The sequence below is a fragment of the Anas acuta genome, chromosome 3 (assembly GCF_963932015.1).
Source record: "Anas acuta chromosome 3, bAnaAcu1.1, whole genome shotgun sequence".
NCBI classification, from domain to species: Eukaryota; Metazoa; Chordata; class Aves; order Anseriformes; family Anatidae; genus Anas; species Anas acuta.
The window spans coordinates 1,138,638-1,162,249 of NC_088981.1; the positions used below are offsets into that span (position 1 = coordinate 1,138,638).

At 43.1% G+C, this 23,612-nt stretch overlaps 1 protein-coding gene across 5 annotated transcripts in view; it reads left to right on the top strand.

Annotated features, from left to right (window-relative positions):
- KIZ (kizuna centrosomal protein) overlaps positions 1-23,612 on the top strand; it is a 58,227-nt gene that overhangs the window by 7,199 nt on the left and 27,416 nt on the right. For 2 of the 5 annotated variants that reach the window (XM_068675163.1, XM_068675162.1), the window contains exons 1-6: positions 3,526-3,680; positions 8,251-8,313; positions 10,174-10,326; positions 14,449-14,539; positions 19,112-19,682; positions 22,387-22,600. In XM_068675163.1, coding sequence (XP_068531264.1) covers positions 3,601-3,680; positions 8,251-8,313; positions 10,174-10,326; positions 14,449-14,539; positions 19,112-19,682; positions 22,387-22,600 — 1,172 coding nt within the window. In that variant the 5' untranslated portion in view covers positions 3,526-3,600. The other 3 variants (XM_068675164.1, XM_068675165.1, XM_068675166.1) reach the window with 3 other exon arrangements.

The following is a 23,612-nucleotide window of genomic DNA, read 5'->3' on the forward strand; positions in this document are numbered from 1 at the left end:
TTCAAAATATGTCAGACTGATAGAGGGTGTTTCACGTCTGACATTTGGAAATAACAAGTTTTTAGTGTCTCACCTTAGTGTCAAAGGGGAGACTATTTATTTTGACGTAGATATTAGCAAGGAGAGTTCATATGAGAGATGCTCAGAAAAATAAAATAAAATAAAAATGATGCAAACCTTGTTATTTCCATTTTATCTGTCCCCATGACTGAGCAGGAACATCATGCTGGTACAAAGGCTGGGGAGATGTTTCAGTACTATGAACAGTTGGGCTAGCCGGGGGTAGGATCCCACAGCTAGCTTTGCACTAGGGCCTTCACAGAGTGCCCTCTGCCTGGCACCAGACAAAATCACCAAAATGAGGTGAAATGGGTGATGCTCACAGTCTGAACTTCCTCACCTGATTTTGAGCAAGGCAATCAGGGAGACACACCACTCCATCTCGTTGGGTCCCCGCACTGAGAAGCGGTGACTGAGCCGGGGTGGCTTCCAGCTGGCATGGCCAGCACTCAGGTGGGAAGTCTGTGAGCAGACCTATGGCTTGCTCCCATGGCATCAATGCGTTGCAGTCGCTCAAGGAGTGGGGCTATCTCTGCAGCTGCGGTGTCAAAGCTCCGTTCTTTTTCCCTACACATTCGTAAAGGGAATGGCAGTCACTGATGGACCTGGACCTGAGCTACGAAGCCACAATCCAGGTAAAAATGTCCAACTTTGGAAATTTAGGCAAGGTCAGACCTAGATTCTGCCTCTCAGCTCTTGTTAAGATGTGAAATTGTGCTGCCACAGAGGTCTCAATAACATGTACTTGCTTTCAGTAAATAGAAGAGTGAGAAAGAACAGTAGATCTTTTATTATGAGTGCATCTTATGAGAATTCAATAATAAAGGCTCCCAAATCTGCAAATCCTTTGCATGTGTATTTTCGTGAGTAGGCAGGCTCTTACATGAGCTAAAGCCTTCCATATCTTATTGAGCCATTTATTTATAATAGATATGCAAAGGCTAAGCCAGACAGCAGCTATGGTTATTCAAGTGACAGAAGCTAATTTGGGAACTGTTAAGTACCACTGCATCACTGCAGCAAAGCTTTTTGCTTTACATTTAATTTGGTTATCCCAGTTTGAGGATGCAGGTGAATGGAGCCACACAGGCTCAAAACCTGGTAGAGGACCCAATCCATGGGACAAGGTCACCGCTGCTGGAATCTGAAGCTACTCCTGAGGCTCTGGAGTGTGTGAACCCTGCACAACTAGTGTAGCGTCTCTCTTCCAGGGCCCCAGTGATGCCCTCAGTCATGGCAGTATTACCCTGCAAGTGAAACTGATTCTTTCATGTCCCTGTTGTTGGGCAGAAGTTCTAATGAAGGGTAATTATGATGATGATCCTGTACAAACCGTATACTGATTGCTGCTCTAATTATGCTTAAACATTTTCTAGCTACACACAATTTTGTCCATTGATGTAGCATTGCTTCGCCTTAAATTCAAATACCCTCTCAGTATGGGAGGAACCATCTTTATTGGTGAATTTAAGCACTGGGTTCACAACTTCATTTCAAAGGGATATAATTTTTTATTTGAAAATTAAAAAATGTGTTTTTCTTTCCCACTTTGTTTATGCTGGAGATCTGAATGTGGGGCTTGTCTCGACTGCCCCAGTGCTCACTGAAGGTGGTGTGACTTTTTCCATTGACCAACAGAGTTTTGTCTGAAAACATTAATAAGCTGTGCCAACTGGACAAGGTCACGATTCAGAGAAGGAGCAATCGTGAATTTTATTGAAATGTTTGGTTTCTATACAAATGGAAATTGGCCATTTGCATTTTTTTTCCTGTGTACCATAACCTCAATAAAGCAAACTGTTAAAGGGAGTACAAACAAAGCTGTCATATTTTCTCTGTGTATGTTAGGATTTTAGACTCTCTGTGCCCCAGATAGTATGCTTGCCTTACTGGTTTTAATGTTTTTAAAGTCTTGGAAATTCCCTGTCTTCCAATACCCACTCCTCACATGATTAATGCATTAGCATTGGTATTGGTACATCACCATGGCCCCTTTTACTGTAGGTGTTCAGCAGCTCCCAGTTATTTTTGGATTTATGTCCTAGCACCTTGCAAAGTCTCTATTTTTCAGAAAAATTCTGGATTTTTCTGAGGGAGGCTGAGACATGGAGATTACTACCTCAAGGTTATAAAAAAGATGGCAGCCTGGAGACTTGACTCTGCACTACAACCATTTGAACAGCTGTAGTAATCATTGAATTAACAGATTTCATGACAAATTAACAGTGTAAGTAATAATTTGGGAATAAATAGTGTAAATCTCCAGTCCCCTGTTGTCCCAAAGGTCACGCCGCAGATTTCCCTCAACAAAGTGCCTCAGGCCCTTGCTAAGTCTGCACACTGTTCATGACCCTGTTCTGGGTGCACGGGTGCTTCCCTCAAGCCCTGCCTTGCCCCAAGGACAGCTCTCGCCATGGGGATACCTCTCGCCATGGGGATACCTCTCGTCGTGGGGACATCTCTTGCTGTGGGACAGCTCGCTGTGGGTCCGCTTGCTGCGATCCCCGATGTAGCATTGCCGGGTCTGGGAGCAGCTCAGGCACAGCTCTGCAGGCAGTAGTGCCTCAGGCGTCTCCTTGCCATAGGGGCCAGCACAATGGCTGCTTACCCACATGTATGTGTACGTATATGCATGTGTACATATTTATGGACAGACAGGTATACATATCTGTATGTATTTACGTACGTGTGTGTATACATATGCATATATATTTATGTACACGTGTATACCTATGGATATGCATTTATGCACACACGTGTATACATATGTATCTATGTACACACACATTGGGCCCCTCGCTACAAGAAGGACATGGAGGTGCTCAAAAGAGTCCAGAGAAGGGCGACGAAGCTGGTGAGGGGCCTGGAGAACAAGTCCTGCGGGGAGCGGCTGAGGGAGCTGGGCTTGTTCAGCCTGGAGAAAAGAAGGCTCAGGGGCGACCTTATTGCTCTCTACTCTACAGGTACCTTAAAGGAGGCTGTAGCGAGGTGGGGGTTGGCCTGTTCTCCCACGTGCCTGGTGACAGGACGAGGGGGAATGGGCTTAAGTTGTGCCAGGGGAGGTTTAGGTTGGATATTAGGAAAAACTTCTTTACTGAAAGGGTTGTTAGGCATGGGAACGGGCTGCCCAGGGAAGTGGTGGAGTCACCATCCCTGGAGGTCTTTAAAAGACGTTTAGATGTAGAGCTTAGGGATATGGTTTAGTGGGGACTGTTAGCGTTAGGTCAGAGGTTGGACTCGATGATCTTGAGGTCTCTTCCAACCTAGAAATTCTGTGCTTCTGTATTTATGTGCACAGAGGCATGCACACGCCACGTGAGGCTCCAGCCTGCTGTTTTCACGGCGGGGAGCCGTGCCACCCGGCTGTTTGCCGTACCCCCCCCGGGCTCCCTCGGGCCTGGAGCCCGGCCGCCGCTCCCGGCCCTCCCGCGCGCCGCCAGGCCCCGTGGCCATGGCAACGCGCGGCGGGACCTTCCGGGGCGTGGCGGCGCGGGGCAGGGCGGGAGGCGTCGCGTTGGCCACGGCCGTAAACAGCGCGGCATGAGGCGGGGGGCGGGACGCGGCCCCGGCACCGGCCCCGGCAGCGGCACCGGCGGCCTCCTGCGGCGCCTCCGCGACAGGTGAGGGGGCGGGCCGGGCCGGGCCGGGCAGGGCCTGCCGGGGACCCCGGTTGCTGCCCGCCGCAGGGGCTGGGAGCCGCTTGTGAGCGGTGATGGGCACCGGGGCGTGCGGGTCCGGCGCTGCGGTAGCGCCTTGGCAGGAACGCTGCGGGCGGCTTCGCTGGAGTCCTGTTCGGGTCCGGAAGGCCCCATGGGAAACAAAACAGGAATGGCTTTGTATGGGGAAGAAAAGGGGGGAGGATACATGTACATACAACGCGGTGGTGGCTTTTTATTGTCGAGAAGTTACAGAAGTTGTAGGTTCTTGACAGGGAAGGCAGCGTGTCCAGACCATGGCATCAGAAAGTGAAGGAGGGGAGCAGGTTACAATCCCAGTGCCCGAGCCTGCAGGCTGCTGTGAGCGCTGTGTCTGCGTGCAGCTCTCCCCACGCCAGGAGCAGGGGTGCCTTGTGCCCCCTGAGGCTCTGGGCCACGCCGGACACCTCTCTGCATCGGGTCCCGTCTCTGTCATCAGGTCCCGTGCTGTGCGTGTGGGCTGCCCCTCACCAGCTCTCCTGAAACCACCAGGAACAGGCTGCATCTCAGGCACCAGCTCCTCCGTCTCGTTAGCTTACGCCAGGAGGTTCAGGAGACGTTGCAGGCAGGGGATTACAGGCAGGCAGCGTGATCGCGTGAACTGTGCTTCCTTTGCAGACCCAGCTGACAAATGTTGTGGTAATAAACAGAGCTTTTCTACCTTTTCTGGCATGCTTGAAGTGTCTGTGCTTTAACATATATATTAAAAAAAAGAAAAAAGATTGTATTGATGGTGTTGACAAATGTGTAACCGTTTATCCCAGATCCAGGTAAATAAGTTGTGTGCTGCTATCTGGGGAGTTTGAAGGGTTGCCTTTGGCAATGGTGCTGCAAAGCCAGTTGCCTTTCTGGAATTTCACAGGTAAAGTGATAATTTATATCTAAACATTTCTTTAACATAAACAAGTATAAAATGTTTAGTAAAATCCCTGGATCACTTCAGTTTTTTAAGTCCCACCTTGGAAATTCTGCACTGATCCAATTTCAAGTCACCTGTTTTGAGACCTGAAGTGCCCAATAGCTGTTTCACTCCAGATTGCAGTCCTGCTTTGAGCTCTTCAGTTTAAGCAAGCAGGAGGCCATGGCTAAGGAGCCATATATGCAAGAGTTTGCATGTGGTGGAGGAAGCTGCTGCTTGGTTGTGTCTCCCACCTGTCTGTTGGTGAGCTTGGAGGGAGTTCTTGTGAATATTTCTTTTCTTCCTGTTTTCATCTCTTTTTTTTTTTTTTTTTTCCCCCTCTAAATACCTGAGTTTTAAAGTGTCTGAGAAATTAGCCTTGTGCAAACTAGTCTTGTGCAAAAAACATAACTATCCTAGACTTTATTTGCTGAATTTTATTTCGTAATGCTGGTACTTAGTCCAGTCAAGATATAAACAGTACTGCGGGCATAGGTCTCTGTAGACAGGTCAGTGGTGTTTGTATGCAAAATTATGGACAGTTAGATATTGGGTGTCTAAGGTAATAAATGAACTGGGGCAGAGCGTTTACTTTGGTGTTTAATTACAGAACTGACCATGTTGTGATTACTCAGCATTTACTCTTGCTGGTGAGAGAGGCAGTGTTTGAGATGAAGTAGATAAATTATTTAGTTAAGTGCTGTACTTAACACCGTGACTAACTTTGAAATTAGCATCCTTCTCAAACAGTGAGGCCAGCTGCCTCATGCTACGGGTGACTTGCTGTAAACATGTGCAAATACTGACAAGTCCTGAGCAGAGAGTGTAAAACAGGTTTATTAGCTTCCAAAATATTTGCTGGTATCAGTTACATGTGTTTGTAGAAGGTGGTGTTGAACAGGCCCACTCGAACCTGTCCAGGGGATTGGATTTGCACGCAGGAGGCGTTGAGCATCGTGTTTCTCCAGGGTTCGAGTAGTGAAGTGGCTGCTGCTCTTACTGAGTCTGTGCCACCTTTCTTCCTCCCTGAGAAAGCTAGCTTGTGCTGTTCTGAAGGAAACTGGCTACCTGCAAACACAACTCTTTGTTTCTCTTTTGCATGCTTGCTTGCATCTTTTACAGAAGTGGGCTGAATGCTGTAGTTGGTTAATTGGCTTGTTTTGTCTTTCTGGTCGAAGCCTTACATGATACCTACTGGTATACCCTGAGCAGGCTGTCCAGGTACCAGGCTAGGCTGTTGGATACAGCTCAGCGCTAAACAGTTGGTTTAATGTTAGACTGGTGTAGAAAAACAACTGTAAAAATTACATTTCTTACTTCTATGGAAAGTTTGCATTGTATCTAAGTGCTTCACAATTTTCTCTGTACTTTTCTCAACAGGGTGTCACCACAGTAGTGCTGTTATTCTTATATTATAGATGCAGTACTGAAGCACAAAGAGACCAGGGCCCGGTATCTCAAGAAATATTGAGGCAGGTCCTGCTGCTTTGAATAGGAGGTGAAGGATCAGATATCACTACAGGTCGATGCCTGGTGAAATGCCAGAGATTAGACGGAGCTTGTGGTTGAACAGGGAATTTAATTCTGCTTTCAAATCCCAAAGAAACACGCTTTCTCTGCAGACTGAAGATTCAGGGTTGTTTGAAAAAGCCACCTGGATCCTTACAAAGTCCTGAAGTGTTCTATTTTTGCGTATTTAAGAATAAAGTTTATAACTGGCTGTTTGCAGTGCTTTAACCTGATGCAAATAGAAGCTTCAGGCTGAGAGCTTTATTTTTCAGGTAAAAAGGGAGGTGATATAGTAATGGAGTGGTCAAAATAGTCTCTGTATTGCTTCAAGCTTCACTTCTGCCACTGACACTAAGAAACTGCACTAGAACTTTGTTGGAATCTGGGCTACCAAACAAAATAGTTTTGAACGACTTCTAAATCATGTCTTGGATGGAGGTGTGCTGCAAAACACCCCAGGTGTTACAGTGACCATTTCAGGCGTCTGTAATGATGGTAGTCAGATGCTGTGAGGCTCATACCTGATGGTTTTTATACTTTGTCTTCCCTCTAGAGAAGACCTTATTTATATACTCAGGTGCTACCTAAACATCTGTAGCACTGACTAGCAAGTGGGACGCTGGTAGAAAAGAAATGATCTTTCAGGAACCAAGGAGTGAGATGTGCTGTGCAACCTGTGGTATCGGAGGATGAGAAACAGGATTGGAGCCAATGGCTGTTCGCATCTGTTGGCTCTTACATCCATCAGGATATCACAGTGTTCTTCATCGAGTCATGAAAATTACTTCTAGAAGTGTAAAAACAAGATCTTGAAATCTGCTTTTGCTTAGCTGTCCATCATGTAAAAGGAAATTGAAAGGATGAGATCCCAGATGAAGCGTGGCTTTTAAATTGCATACATGACATGAAAACGTAATCTTGTTTCAGACAGTGGCAGGATAAGATGGATAAAATGTATGCCTTGATCTTGCAGACTTAAGAAGCAGGAAGGATTTCCTTGCTTTCCTCTGTGCAGGGCAACTGGGAGGAGGCAAATATGTGTGGCTGTGACATGCACGTTTGTAGGGGGGTGCATGGGTGCATGGAAAAGCACGCGTAGCCATATGGCTGCATGCAATCTCACGTGTTTGCCCGCAGTGCTCTCGCATATGCGGCCTTCATAGCTAGTAAAAGCTGGTGATTATTTTTAATGAACAACTTAAGGTGCGTGCTTTGATTGTTGCAGGATTTGTAGTATGTGCCTACTGGAAGCCCTTGTCTCATCAATTGTTCTTTACTGATGGGGTAGTTGCTCCTTTTCAGAAACAGTTTGTAGTCATTAACTAATATTACCACCGTTATTCTGTCCTACTCCTTCTGAAAATGGGTATCTGAATTATGTTGTGGGTCAGGCATGGAGTTTGTTTTAAAGCAGTGTGAATTTCCCCATGGACCTATACCATTGCACTGCTTTTGGCAGATACGGATGTCCCCACAGCGTTTTAACAACCATAAGATTTTTTTTTTTGTTACATTTATCTGTTACCCTGTAGTAGTTCCAGCAGGTAATGCTAGTGTATCTCTAGATGTATTTGATCTTAATGCATGAGTCTGAAATATGTAGCTGATTTTAAGTTAAAAACTATTACATGAAATACTGCCTGATTGAGGAAGTTAAGCTAAATACTTCCTGCATTGAAAGTGGTTTGTTGAGTGACTCGGACTGGGTGAGAGGATCTCAGTGCCTGGAGCATCTCCAGAGGCTGCTGGAGAAAGGACTTGAAATAGGAACTTTAACTGTGCAGGAGTCTTTTTGGCTGTGCTGTTGGGGTTTAAATGGATACATACGTGTTTACGCGTTGTCATCTCTTTGTTGCCCTCCCTTTAAAACAACCTAGCTCTTCTTCCAGTGAAGAGCAGAGGGAGAAGTAAGAACTTTTTTTTTTTTTTTTTTTTTGTGACAAGCTTGGCTGGCAGATCAAGACATAAGACTACCAATCTGTAGGAGAAATGTGTTCCATTCTCTGAGAAGTATATGCTCTGTATAATGTTGACTTCTTGCGCTTTGAGAATTTAAATTATGAAATATTTTTGTTTGCTTTCTTCTAGTGAAACCAGAAGGCTGGAATTGGAAAGAAAACTGGTGGAATACAGAAAATCTGATGCATACCTGTAAGTTTATTAAAGAAACATTATAGACTTTTTTAGTCACAAAGACTACAGTATCACAGGATGCTTTTAGAATGTTATCTTGTTGTTGAGTTTGTAATGGTTCTAGGGTCTTAGAATGTCCTTAAACTTTTAGGAAGGTACTACAAGATATTCTAGGTTCTAATCCTAGCTCCCTGGGTTGTTTCTGCGTTAACTATTTAATGTGAAATGCACATACAGTTTTTGTCCTTTTTTTTTTTTTAAGGAGGGTGGAGGTTAAAAAAACAAACAAACACTTGTTACTCTGGCCGTGTATATTAAACAAGTGTTCAGATTTCTGTGTGTTTGCATTCTCTTGTCCTACTGATATTGTTATATACATATATAACATGCATGAGGTTATAAGCATTGCTATTGACAGCCTTATTGAGGAAGACCAAATGATTTGAACTTGCTGCCAATAACCAAATTACCTGTTAAGTTCAGTGTGGTTGCTTCTCTTATGAACAAAGCTTCTCGCTTTTTATCTCCTTTTTATATTTGAACTGTGAAATTCCTGCCCTGAGCAAGTTAGAATGGAGGGGAACAGATTCCAGAATTGGTGGCCTTCCAGTGAGCATATGAGTATTGAAAGATCCTAGCTTTCTTATACCCTATGTAGTTCTATGTTTTGTTCTTGTTTCTGTTTTTTGTTTTTTTGAGTTTGGGAAGAACTTTGCCATAAATCTGTTCTTAAAATAAAATAGTATGAAAAGCATGTGTTGTTTATTTGAAATTGACTGTAGAAGCCTCCCTTCCAGAAGAGGATCTGGTGTCTGCATGGGTGGAAGTCTGCATGGGTGGAAGTCTCTTAGCTTGCCAGGAACAGCACCTGGATTCCAGAGAGGAGCAGATTTTTAGGCATTCTTGTCTCTGTAGTGTTTGTTTTCCTAGCTGTGTTTTGTAAAGCCAGAGAGGTGACTCTTCAATTTTAGTTCAAGTGACTGAGGGCTAGGTGCAATCATGGCCAAATCCCTTGGAGACTCTTCTTCTGAAAGAGGGACTTTAGAGTAGAAAATCGAGATTATCTTGAAGAAAAAATACCTCAAGAGGTGTGGAAACATGCACGTGTACTTTTTCACTTTTAATTTGATTTATTTTAATCCAACAGAACTAGAACTGGAGCGTCTGTCAAAATATTGGCACTTTGGGGGGAGTTAGGTTGCAATTTCACAACCAATTTAAGCTGACCTATAGGCAGGTTGAGCCCTAAACAGATGAGATCCTGTCTGCCCTTGGTTCATGTGTTCCCTTTAACACTAATACTTGTCCAGCTGCCTTATAATCAGACAAAAAAAAATAGGTCTGTCTGAAAGTGAATCTGTGTTTTTTCGATGGGTGAGGGAGACTTCAAATGGATTTTCAGTTGGATTGCTCTTGGCTTAATTTGCCATGTGTATATAGTATATCGTATTGGCACAAAAAAGAAAGAAGGGCCTGGAGTGAGATGCCCCTTCTGGTGGCAGCATGGATTTAGGTTGATTTAAAGCAACTGTGAAACCACAGCCTTAGTTCACAGTATGCTGGACTTGCAGAACATGTTCTTCTAAATACAGTTTTAATTTTAGACATGCGTGTTAATTCAAAGCATAACCCGTTCCAAACAAACTTATGAAATTTTTGAAATGTGTTTATCTTTTTGAGCACCAAACCAAAAATCCTTTTTAAACCTTAAGTTATACAACCAAAAGGACGTCACTGTTGTATAATGTAGCTTTGGACAGTTGGGCAGCTCCTACATAAATGTTAGTATGTATGTGCCTGAAGAAAAGTGGTTGTAATAGAAATGTTTGTTTTAATTTCATACTCCTTAAGTACATGTTCTTCTTCTTTCTCTTGCAGAATAAAACTAAAGTACATGAAGCTGACAAAATACTTGGAAGAAATAGACGAACGACAAAAAAGAGCTCTTCTGCGAAACCAGGCCATTTTAAAGGAATTGAACCAGTTTGAAGCTCATATGAAAACTTCAAGTTCGGAGCTAATTCAGAAGATGGAAGTAACTTTCTAGAAGACTTACTGCATTAGTGCTTGTCATTACTACAGGGGTTGCTGAATAGGTTCTGTCTGTGTATTTTGCACATCCAGGCTGGTGAAACTTCATGCCATGTTTGAGTGCTTAAAGCAGAATTTGAAATAAACCCAAACGATACTAGTAAATGAGGTGGTAGACACAGTGGTAGCTGCAGAGATAGTCAGTAGCACCTCACAGAACTGTACCTTTGGCCTGTACTACAGGCCAGTGTCCTTATGAGTTTCTTGGAAGTGAGGGAGAACTGACATCAAAAAATTGTGAAGATGGATTGCATCATGTTTGGAGTTACAGTGGTAATAAAACAGCAGGTCTAGGTTAGGACAAGAAGAGGACTAGAGTTGTAATATTTTCATAAACTTTTTTATTAAGATTATATTTAATAAGGCTTTCTATCACCTAAAAAGCCACAACATATTTCACTGAAGCTGTTTCAGGACATGTTTTTAATTCTGCTGGCGTGATTGCCCTAAGCAGGCATAGCTAGGCTTGTCTCTACCTATTGCGCTTTCTTCACCAAAAAAAAAGGTGTAAGAGTAAGTGACTTCTGTTAAAACAAATTACTGTGTTGGAACTATTTGGACTAAAGCATATCTAAAATGAGTTTGCAGTCAGTTCTATTACTAGGCAGTCCTGTTGAATCACTTAGGTCTTTGCTTTCAATGGTTTTATGTGTACATATGTTTGATTCATTTGCCTTCAGAGCTGTAAAATTTAACTTTTTCTCTGGGCTGGTAAATTAAAACCCAGGGAGTTTTCATCACCTTGAGTAATTGAGATGTTACTATTTTGTGTTACTTCACTGAAGTAACTGAAATATTTGGGATATTACAAAGTGATATAGATTGGAAATGATCTCAGATTCAAAGAAATGGCTTGTGCTCATGCCATTTATATATGGAGTCAAATTTTGGGGGGATTGAAAAGATTTGAAAAATCAAATCTTTTTTTCTGGGAGGGAAGTTTGTTTATATCTGCTTTTTGAAGAGAAGCAGCATTTTTTGAAAACATTTTTTAGGGACATTTATGTGATTCTGCCACTCTTTTTTTTAACTTGCTGGAATAAAAGAGGGGAGGAAACAAATTAGTTGGGGTGTTCTAAGCCCCTGTTGTGTGATACGAACGTGATACTGTGTGGTTGTCTAGAACTCAGCTGTGATGGCTTTTATTTGTTTGAAATGCAGTTTGAATTAAAACTGGAACAACCTTATCCAAGTATATTGTTTTTTCTTCCCCTTTCCTACTCAGGGACACATGCAATTTCATCTGAGATAGTAGAGCTTAGACTATGATCCTTTTAAAAGGAGTTGTTTAAAAAATCCTGTGTTTGGGTTCAAGAAATACGCACCGGCACCTTTGGATGACAATGATACAGGGCTGAAAGAAAAGGTGTGGATTGGCTGATCTGGGGGGTTACAGTTACAGCAACTATAGGGAAAGAAAGGTATGAGCACTTCTGAAAAAAGGTAAGAGAAGGAAAGAATCAGACTGTAACATAAACAGGGAGCAGGAGGGAGGAGAAGTGTAAAGCAATGTAGAAGTTTTAAAAACAAGTGAACCTTCATTTAAAATATTCTTTAAGCTTTTCTCATAGTATGCTCTGGAAACAACAGTAGGAAGCATTGTTAGAGCTTACTCTGAAGTAGGGATGTAGAAGCATCAATGTGCTTTATTTTTTTTCTTACTGTCTGGTTTGGCTTTCACTAGCTGCACAGGACAAGAAAGCCTTTGAATGCAGTTCTTCGTTTAGAAAAGTTCCTTTCAATAGATAAATGTATGACTTGAAACGTGAATCTGTTCTTTCAAAAATCCTCTAAACTATTGATACTAATGTTTATAAGGACTCAAAGACCCTTCATTAGCTTTTCTGCATCAGTGTAATGGAACAAGTCCTACACTCTAACTTTGTACTGTAGTTAAAAACATAATGTTTTTAAATTAGTTCTCTGATTGCATCAAGGATCTTGGTTTTGTATTAAGCAAAATGACTAGCTGGCTTCAAACTACTCTGCCATTAGTTGTAACTCACAATATATTAACCCTGCCTTCCAACGCTCATCTTAAAGTAAATAGCCCTAATCTTTTCTTTTGTCTCTTCAAATGGAATTTTTATGCCTGTAGTAATTTTTAATGCTTTTTCTGGAATGCCCTCGGTATCCCATTTGAGATGGAGTGATGAGAACTGTTCCTGTTAATTAACACTCCCTTTGAGATGTCGGTGGGTTTGTGCTTATGTTTCTAGTTTGGAAGGTTGCTTTTGTGTTGTCATGGACTTCAGTGTACAGAGCAGGTGCCTGGGGGCTTAATAGCTGCTCTCCCTGCCTTTGGAAGTGAGGAAGCTCTCCGAAGATACAGATCTCTCTCATGGTGGCAATTGACTTACACTCATAAACCAATCATCTGGCAAGCATCACATGGCTGCATACCTGCATTCATAACTTCCTCGCACAGCTATATTCCTGACAATGGCTGGTCATTTTTATAGCCTGTTGGGTCTGGTGACATTGAAGAAACATCTTTCCTTTGCTTCAGCTTAGTGATGTACAGTTTAGAGACTATCCCTGGGGTGGCTGTGCAAGTCTGTTTTGTTTCAAAGCAGATTGAGGTCAGGAGTATTTTGTGATGCTAGATTTTCCCTGTTGTGTTTAGGGATTTTTTTTTTGAGCAACCCTCCTACATACCCCTGTGGTAGGCTCTTACAATGTATTTTTGTGAGTCACAGCTGTGCCATGGGCTGATATGCATGCAGTGTTTCCATTCATTGCTTCCATTTTGGTATTTCTGTGCCATCCATTTTATTTTTGCTGGCTTAGACTTGCTTTTTTTGAGCTGTTAAACAAAGCACAGATTACATACTCTTTATACTACAATTATGAAAAGCTACCTTGTTGTGGAGAATTATGAAGCATGTAATCATTTAATCTAGCATGGAAGTACAACTGACAGAAATTATTACTTTTTCTTTTTTTTTTTTGTTTGAGAGAGAATGTCCTTTAAGAGTGCTTTATCGTAATTATGCACACAAGTTATTACTTGTTGTAGCTGAAAAAAGTTTTTGTTTTTGAAAGATTTGCTATTTTGTTGTTTTTCTTTTTTGTTTTCTCCCTGTGCTTGTCTGCAGTCTGTTAAGTATTTTGGGGGAGTTGAAGTAAAATCACTCAAGCTTTCAGGAAAATCCAGTAGTTACATCTGAGTTTCTTTTGAATTTAATTCGTGTGAGGTTAGATTCTGTTTCTTAAAAGTTGTTGTTTTGTTGTTTATAATTTTATGAAAGGCTTCTGTTGCCTGGAAGACAGAAGACTTGCTGAGTACACCATTGGTATGAAGTGCAGGGTTGGTGAAGTTAATTGTTCTAAAGATTTACCTTTATGCATATTACTTGATGCAGAATAAGTGTTGAAATGCTTTCATTCAGGACCAACGTAACTTGTTATTGGGGTTTACATTTACTAACAAATAGGATTAATTATAGGTGCTGCATGTGCCTGGCTTTAAGCAGTAGTCCTACTACGAATGCATTACATTTGGTCAATTAAACAATGTAGTGGAGGTGAAAATGTTTTACGCAGTTGTTTGTTAGTAACATTAGAGCAAGTTGCTTTTCATGCTGAGCTGCTCTTTATAACATCTGCCATATATTTTTCCTTATAAGAGCTCAGTGAGTTATAAGAGGTACATAAAAGAAAAATTCTGAAGCTCACTTAATCCCGAAGTAATCCCAAAGCAGTGGAGTCATTGTCTTGATACAGCAGAAATAATACTTTAGTGTTACAAAACCAATTGTGATTAAATAAATTTGAATTAGCAAATTACTACTATTTTGTAGACTTCTAGATTAAGTGAATGAATGAATGTGTATGAAAAACCTACTGAAGGTTGTGTAGAAGTCATAGCATTTGTTCAGGTAAGTGGTAAAAATTAGGAGAAAAGGGGGCTTCTGGCTTTCACTTAGAACAAGTGAAAAATGTTGCCAGGATACTACAAATGAAAGTGTATCATTCGGAAAGCAGTATTTACTGATTTGTGGTTTGTTGGCGTTTTTTTTTTCCTCTATTTTTATGTAATGGATTTTTTTTCCACATTTAGGAATGGTATGGGAGAGAAATTAAAAGTGTGTTGTCGCTTCAAGAGGGCAGCTTGTCAGCACGAGGTGACGAGGAAGAATACAACAAGCAGGTAATGCGGAGAGTGTGTGTGTGTGAAACGTGTTTTATTATACTGATGTTCTTTAAACTGAGCTGCTGCATTAAGAGGCAGACAGGGCGAAGCGGTCTTTGTGGGGATTTTTTGTTGTGGCAGCTGTAGTGAAATATTGCTTAGAGCCTGAGTGAAGCAAAGAATCTGGGTAAAAAGTGCAATTATTTTGATTAAAAAGGGGGAGAAAGCTAAATGTTTGTGGTGTTTTTTGTTCAGCACAGAAGTTATAATGTGCAAATGGTATTCCTAATGATATTTAAAAAAAAATGCAGATGTTGATTTGTGTAGTGTATTTACAATTTTGTGCATTTTGACCTTTTCTCAGAAGAAGCAAAAAGAGATTGCCTATCTAAGTAACAGACAAAAAGACTGACACGGAATACTTAAATATATTCTGCTATATATCTGCAGTAATGCAGGCTTCTAATCCCTCCTCCTATCTCCATATAAATGATACAGTTCAAGACCATCGCTGTTTTCTTTGCTAAAAGCAGTAAAGCTCTTTTAGATGAAATGTCTAAAAACATCTTGTAATAACTTGGAGCATGCTGGCAAGAGTAGTCACTTGTGACTATGTGTGAAACCCCCTCAGCTAGTCGATATTGTAATAAGCAAAAATGGTAGCATCACTCCATTATTCAGAAAAGCCAACAGCATGCTTGTCCCTTAGGCTACAGCATTCATTAAGAAAAGCTTACTGGGCTGAAAGCTGGAAACAGATGATAACGGGATATGATTTTCATATTTAATGCATTCCTTGGAAGAGTATGTGTGCTGCAGATTGATAGAAGAATCAACTGCTACTTTACTAAAAGACTTTCTAGTTTGCCCTATAGCTACCGATGGAATCATTCAGCCAAGAAATTAACTTTTTCCCCTTTTACCTGCTTTATGTATCTGCTAAGCAGGCTGCCTGGCTGCCAGTAAATGTTATTATGCAGTTAAATGTTTGGTATTTAAGACTCTTATCAGAAAAGAAACAGAGGCCACACTATTTTGTTTTTATAGTAGGAAGAAGGTTTTCGTTTTTCTTTCTTCAGTGCATTAGCAGTCGTTAATCTGAGTTTACAGGAAGTTTTCCCTATAGATTAAAAAGTTAAAAACCTTGAATTTAGAGCATTCTTTAAAATGTAATATACAGAGCAATGAACCCGAGCAACCTTGACTTATATAAGCAGACCTCCAGCAGTTTGTGAATTAGATTTTTAATTCAGACATGTGAAAAGGTGAGTTTAATTTTGAATACTGGGTTCTTTGATTAAAAGCAGTTGGTGTAGGAGATGCTATTTCTAACCTATAGAAAAGTTGTTTCCACGTAAATACTAGAACATCAAAGGATTGCAGTGACTTAGACCTTAAAAAGAAAAAAAATGTTTTGGACAGTTCAAGTACTTTCTGCTTTGTACAGAATTACAATTAAAGCTTGTTTGTGAACTTTCTTCCCCATTCCCTTTTTCTCCTTATCTCCCTTCTTAAGTGTGAAGGTAAGTTCATCTAGGCTGTGCATCGTTTTGCCTCGTCTATATGCTGTGTCTCAGATCTCCTATAACTCCATGTTTTTCAGCCTGACTGTGTTTATTTCCCACTACCTTCACCTCACTTGAAATCAGCCTAATCTTACAGTAGAAATATGTGTTGCGGTGCCAGCGTGGATGTCAGCTCACCCTCCTGTGCAGGTGTCGGTGCCCACTGGCATTGGCAGGACGATGCGCTGAGTCTCTGCAGCATGTGCTCACGTGCATTGGAGACCAAGATGGACAACAAGAGAATGCATTTTCTAGAGGTGCTTAGCATCCCTGTGCCCCTAAGGCACCAATGTGAATATTGAGCACTTCTCTGAGGTGCTGGGTGTGCATACTTCTGGACTCTTGTTTTTTATGGGAATCTTTAATCTCATAAATCATATACCTGAACAGTGATCTAGAAAACCATGATCCTTCATGGAAACGACTTGAACGCTGTTATTTTGAAGCCCAGTGTAATGGCAGCCCACCATTACATGTTGAAGGAGTTCCTGTATTGAAGAGGTCCTTCTTGGCTGAAAGAGCTATGCCATTTGGGGTTCTGAAACCTTTGTGCAGTGAAGTCTGACTTCAACTTTGAAGCATTTTCTTGAAATCCTTGGACTTGTGCATCTTGGGAATGAGGTATCTGTTAGACGTTAGGGATAGGGTACCTCCCAGGAACACTTTTGAGTGCCCAAGCATCCTTCCCTGAACCAGGTGAGCATAGTAATCTGCTGCCAAGCAGAGACGATGCCCTCTTACAAGGCCTAATGGAAGGGACTTTGTTCTCTTCAAAGCACTTTAATAATAATAAAGATTGTTAGTGGAGGAGCAAGTGGGGAGCCTGCATGCATTCCCTCCACTCCACAACTGAAAAGAGGGCTATAAGTGTGCTTTGTGAGAGGGTTCACTTAGCTCCTGTCTGAGTGCCATGAAATTCAGTAACTGATAACTGTTTGCTGTTTTAGGTAGGTTATCTACTGTTTTGTTTTTTGGTGGTAAAAGTTGTACCTCAGCCAACCTTATCTGTCATGCAGTTATTTGGAGAATCCAAAGGCAGTGAAGAGATTTTTATTCTGTAAACAAGAAGGAGCTTGTTGGCAATGTACTTCTGCTAAGTGCTATGAAGCACTTGTACCTGAATTGCATTTGTTTTGGAACACTAAACTCGGGAGCTGTTAAGTCCATAGAATACCTGCATTTTAAAGCAGCAAGTCCAAGACCCCAAAAGTAATTAGGAGGAACCGAAGAGTAGTGGAGATAGAATAAGTTGTGAACTTGATCTCATTAGCAAATCTTTACTACTTAAAAATAACTCCATGGCTTTTTGTTCTGTTTCTTGTTATGTGGAATTTGAGCCTTTTAATGAAACAGTCACAGACTAGACAAGATGTCTTTGTTTCCTTTAAGCTGCGTTTGGCAGCTGACTTTGTGTGGTAGGAAGAGGTCAGCCAACAAGAGAGAGAAGAGAGGTATGGAGGTGACTGTAAATTGCTTTGCTGTGATTTGGGGCTGAAAAGCAAGCCGTGCTTAGTATGAACAAGGGCATTACGGTAACAAATTTTGGCTTTGCATAAACTGTCAGTGACCTTCTGGTGGTGGTAGCCACTCCTTCTAAATTGCTCTGACTGGGTAAGCTTACAAAGAGCAAAAAGCAAGTATTAAAGCCCTGGAATGTAGAAGCAGAGTGGTTATGTTGTTGGAAGTGATTTTATGCAAGTTCAACAGAGTTTTTGGATGAAAGTGTCATTTGAAATATTTCCACTTGGTGCCCGAGTTCTCTTGTGGAAAATAGAATTTCATCTACTTGGTGTTAGCTCAGTAGTTCTTCCTGTTTGGTGTGGATTAAATGGGGGAAAGAACACAAAGAAGACAATGTAGAAAAAGATTTTGTTAACATACCGTGAGTGAAGCTGGATATATAGACAAATGAAGACAGATGTAGGTTTCAGAGTCTCTGGGGACTCCTCCCTATCCTGCTGCATTCTCAGAGACCCATCTGTGCCATGCTGTATGTCCAGGAGCTTCTCTTGCTAGTGCTCCTTGGAGAAGGATGCCCCTCCATTCAGACTTTGGTCCAACTGTTGATGGTATTGCTACACCAGACACAAGTGGAAAAACAACCAGCAAAGTTCTAAGATGCACTGAGCGTTAAAGTTCGGCTTGGCCAAGGAGGATCATTGGTGGTGGTGCCTCGCTGTGAGGCTGGTGGGGCAGCCAGCTGCCATGGCTGCATTCAAGGGACTGGGGTGTTCTGGAGGATGCCTTGGAGCCACGTCTCCTGTTGTCATGTCTGCATCGTTGCCTATAACACCATGGTGTTGTAGAGCTGGCTTCTTGTTGCTTCCACTCCCCAGCAGGCCAGGGAGCATCTCCAGAGCTGTGCTGCTGGGAAGGGCAGCCCCCAGCATCACAAGTGCTGGCATGGCACCAGGAGGGTGCTGATCTTCGGCATGTTTGGGCACATGGCTTTCGGCTTTCACAGGTGCTTGAGAACAAAAGGAAATGGGTAGTGGGGTTTCCAGCTTTACGGGTTTTTCTTTAAACCAAAGGAGGAGGTGGTTGCCCAGGAAATGAAGCTGTTGTAATGGCTAGGAGCTGTGTCTTCGGTGGGATTTCAGCAGCAGCTCTATGGCAGTTCCAATAGCAAGGTGCACAAAGTTCCAACTTGCTGGCAGCTGAAACCATGCCTACAGCGTGGGAGATGACACCCATCAGCTTATGTTAGCTTGTCTTTAAGAATTATTTTTCTACAAATACTTTTTCTGGGTGACATGTGCTTAGTTTCAGATGTAGTGAAGTAACGAATGCCTGTATTAGGCACAAGGGGCTTCACCTTTGCTGGTTGTAGTATTTTGTCTACTCCTTCTGTTTCTTTGAAAGCAAATGGACAAAAAAGCGCTTTCTCTGTATCAAAGCAATAGTACAGCAAATTCTTGTGTGACACTTTTTCCTCCAGGAAACTGCCGTGTAATCCTTGAAAAACTTCAGGTATATAACACTGCCTGCTTGTTTCCTTAAGCAGTCTTCCACCTGTGTCTTCCAGAATCCGTGGGTTGTGAGACCAGCAGGAATTCACTCCGGGACAGCCATGTCAAGAGGCTTATATCACCCAGCAACAATCTTCATGGGCCGCCACATGTCAGCTGCCTGGAGCATGCAGCAGAAAGCCTCACATGCTGCTGAGAGCCACTCTGTGCCTGAGCCCTGCTCCCACAGACAGGCAGCGCTGAGCAGTGATGAGACAGGCAGATGCTTCCCACGGGTGGGCAGTGACATGCCATGTACGAATAAACCTGACAAACAAGATGCGAAGGCAGATGTCCTGGTGCGGGAGAAAATGCCCATCACATCCGGAGTGGCATTGGCAGAGAGCAGCATGCGCAGTAGCCTTACTAATTTAACAGAGCGCAGAAATCCTGCTGAATGCCACTCGCTGTCACCCAACAGAGGAAGTGTGGAGAGCAGGACTGCTGACTTAAACAGTGACATCTCAGTGGAGGAGGAGGATGTGACCCGTGAGCACCTGGTAGCAAGTGCAGAAGACAAGCAGCCTGTCCCTGTGGCATTTGTTCCTGAGCCCGGCATCTCTGAGGAAGACCAGGAAAGCATCCCAGGTATGATGGAGCCTCTGCCCGACTGTGCTGGAGCACACATATCGCAAACAGATGCCCCAGGCTGTTTTTTTCCCTACACCTCTTGTATTTTGCTTGAAGTATACTGTCACTCACTTATTTTTTTCTTTTTTTTCTTCTTTTGACTGTATTTACTCCCAGGCCATTCATCACAGGCTCACTGGGTGCTGAAGCTACTCAGTTTTTCACTTTCCAGCTGGGGTATTCTGATGCAAGACAGCTCTATGCTTCTACTCTGCTTTGCTCACCTCTGTTGGCAGAGTGGCTGTTGATCATCCTCTGCTCCATCCCTCAGGGTTTTGGCTTCTTTCTGCTCTTCACTGTGAGCAGACAAAAGGGAGGAGGAGGATGAAGGATGTGCAAGGCAACAACCAAGAGCAAGCAGCTGTACTGGGCTTTCTGCATCAGTGCCAGACCTTCTGCAATCCCTTTCAGTGGCTCCTATGAGGCTGCTTTGTCCTGGCAGCCTGCTGAAGATGGACCTCAAAGTTTAGAGGGGTCCTATTGGATGCACTCTGCTCAGCTGGATGACTTCTGTAAAATAAAGCCTCCTCATCCATCTGTGGCATGCTGTTCTTCTAGCAGATGTGAGACTTGGTCAAGTCTAATCTGAGAACTAGGGGATGGCACATCTATTAGAAAGCGAAGATTTTTTTTCTCTACTGTGACCACAGTTGTCTTGAAGTAGTTTGAGCCTCATTTTAGGAGTTTTAATGTCAACATATTTCACTGGCAGCATAGGTGACTTCTCTTTCAGGTTGATTTCCTTCTCCTTCAAATGCTTGTGCAGAATAGCTCATCCATTTCTGAAAATGAGATTTGGAAATGTAGATCAAGAACCAGCATTCTCATGAATTAGGCTGGATTAACTATTACTTGTTTCATGCTTTCTTGAGAAATGTGGTGCAGGTTCTCCAGCTGGGATGTTCTCACACAGGGATGAAAGACTGTGCTTCCTCTTGAAGGCTGCTTCCCAACTTCTCACCTTTTTTTTTTTTTTTAATTTTTTTGTCAAGACAAAATGTGTTCTCTCCTGTTTTTACTGGCTTGGTTGCTTATTCTGAAGTGAGCTAACAGACTTGTTTTTGAAGCTGCAGTGACAAAGATTTGTCTCCAAGGAACAGTTTCTTCCATTTTTAAGACCTGGAAGAAATGCCGTGCCCTGTCAGTTAACATAGTGATTTTTGACTTAAACTAGTTTTCCAAGCTGCATAAGAATAGCTAAAATGGAGCTTTTTAATGGGAACTGTTGGCAACCCTAGTGATGCAGGGACTCCAGCTCTCCTGTAATGCTCATGGCTTTCTGTATAGATGAAAGCTGCCATCCCCATCTTCTGATGATCTTCTGTACTACTTGCTCTTTTTCTCCCCCTCCCTATAGCTTTTTCTTTCCCATAGAAATCTATTTGCCTCTGATTTTCTTTCACGTGGCACACCTTCCACTTCTGTGCTGCTGTGAGAGGCTATTCCAGCTGGAGCTGGGGGAGATGGATGGTCCCAGGGCTCTCCTGGCAGCTCTGTGCTGCCCAAAGGACAGTGCAAGGGGTCAGTGCTGTGTGGCTGGAAGAGGAGTGCTCCTTTCATTTCCGCAGTGGGGCACCTCTGCCTTCAGAGAAACCATGCAGCTGGGTTTGAAATTAAAATGGGCATTTTGTCACAGCACGGTGATCCCTTTGGGCTGCCCACAGGGCTTGCTAGGTCTGCTGCCAAGTGCGTGCTGCAGAGCGAGCGGGTTGATGTCAGCCAGGTTTGGATTTGTATGGCATAGTCTTCCAGCTCCTGAAAGTTGGCCCTTTGTGCTGCAAGGGAGGGGAGCAGAAGGCGATTGGCTCCACTCTGCATAGCAGGAGCAACGTGTGCCAGGCTTTGTGCAAGGAGAGGAGGTCCTGGTATCGGCTGCTGTTTATCACAGCCCTCCATAATTTGGGCCTAAGCTGAGCAAAAAGCTGGATATGCTGTACCATAAGCAGCTGCATGGATACTGCTTAACTCAAACCCATGGTGAACTTCATGGAAAACTGGGAATTTCTATGACCAATGCTAGTTTATTCCAACAATTGTTGGTCCACTCAGTTTTGGTGTTTTTTAAAAAGTAGGTGTATTTTTTTCTTTCTTGGCACACAATTCAGCCCTGTATTCTCCCTCTTTAGAAAAGGTAATTAATGTGCTGAATTTAAAAGCCTCTGGGCAGGCATTTGTTCTGCAAGGTTTAAAAAAACTGTGAAAGAAGCCTCTTCAGGTGCATTTCCCCCCCTCCCCCCCCACAAGAAAAGCTTTTTTGAAGCTTTCTCAATAAAAGTTTTTTTTAAACTTCTTTTTTCATTTCTTTTCCAGATGCAGTTTTGGGAGGTAGATGCTCTTCATGGCAGGGCTCCTTTTGGCTGGTGCTGGGCATCTCTCCCAGCTGCCTCCAGTTGCAAATCTAAGCTGGGAGTGCAGCCAGGGCCTCCCCAAACTCCCCCTTGCGAGGGAAGTGCAGAAGGACACGGAATGTGGGGAGAGGGCGTGGAAAGCCTGAAAGCAAAGCAAAGGCAAGAGGGGTGCTTGCTCATGCCTGCAAGTGAGATTGGAGAATGCACCAGGTGGCTCATCCTGGCTTAATCCCATGCACCACGACTCGTTCCTTGGTCCTGCTAATGTTCTGGGAGTAATTTATTTTTTTTTTGTGGTGGTTACTGTTCTGCAGGACCTCAGGATGGCCTGAAAAATGGGCAACCATCACAGGCAGTGAGCGAGGACAGCAGCAGCGAGCCCCTGGTGTGTGCAGGCAAGGGGATGCTGATGGCAGCAGGGAGCAGGACGTGGGCTGGAGGCACCCACCCCGCAGAGGTATTCTCTCCGCAGCCATCCAGCCCCTGTGCAGCAGAAGAAGAGCCCCTGGGCAGCCTGGCAGCAGATGGGTATGTCCTTGCGATCCCTAGCCCAGCGGGGCAGTACCTGTCACAGAGGTGTCCCCAGATGTCTTTCCAAGCTACAGAGGACAGCTGGCTCTGCTCCCTTGCTGTGCCCCAACAGAGCCGTGCCACTGCTGGCATCGCTGCGTCTTGTGCCCTGAAGGCAATAATCACTCTTTGCACGCTGCTTTTCCTGACCACAACAGAAATAGTGAAGGCTTTGCTACCAGCTCATGTACCTCCCTCACCTTGTATGCCGCTGGTGCTGCGCTTCCTTGCCTTTGGGCTGGCCCTGCTCATATGTGAGATGTGCCCAGCTGAAGTGGCTGTCATGGTGCAGGGCTTGCTTGGAGGCCTGCAGGCTGAATGAGGGGTGGCTGTGGGCTGGGGAGGGAACACATCTGGAGGAAAACAGCATGCTCACCTGTGGAGGGTGAGGAAATATTTTTTTTTGCAGTGTTTTTTTTTCCCTGTTTGTTTGTATCTTGATCTGTTTAGCACATCTGTTCTTCCTGTATCCATGTTGACATTGTATTAGGAGCTGATTTCAATATCAGTCTGTTTTTTAATAAACGCCATTTGAGCAGAAGCTAATGGGCACCAATATACACTTGTGTAACTTCACCATTTCACATTTGCATCAGACTGTTGCTTGCTATAGAAACATCATCTAATTTACATCTAAATAGCTTTTACAGTTTTTCTTTTGTATAACACCTGTTAATCATAACACTTTGCAGGGAAGTTGCATAGAGTGCTTGCCTTTGCTGGAGAAGTCATAGCTGAGCGGTGGTAATTTAACCTTTTGTTCTCTCTCTGTAGATGCTAGTGATGCCTAGTTGTTCATGAACTGATGAAAATATTATGCAATGCTCTTGAAGCCCAGCTAAATTATAAGAAAGGTTTCGCTGTTTGCATTATCTCTGGAGCATGACTAAAACCAGATTGTAAATGTTTCCTCTCACATTATGTTGAGCTGAATACCTGTTTCTCAAGGCCATACAAGTGCGATCTCCTC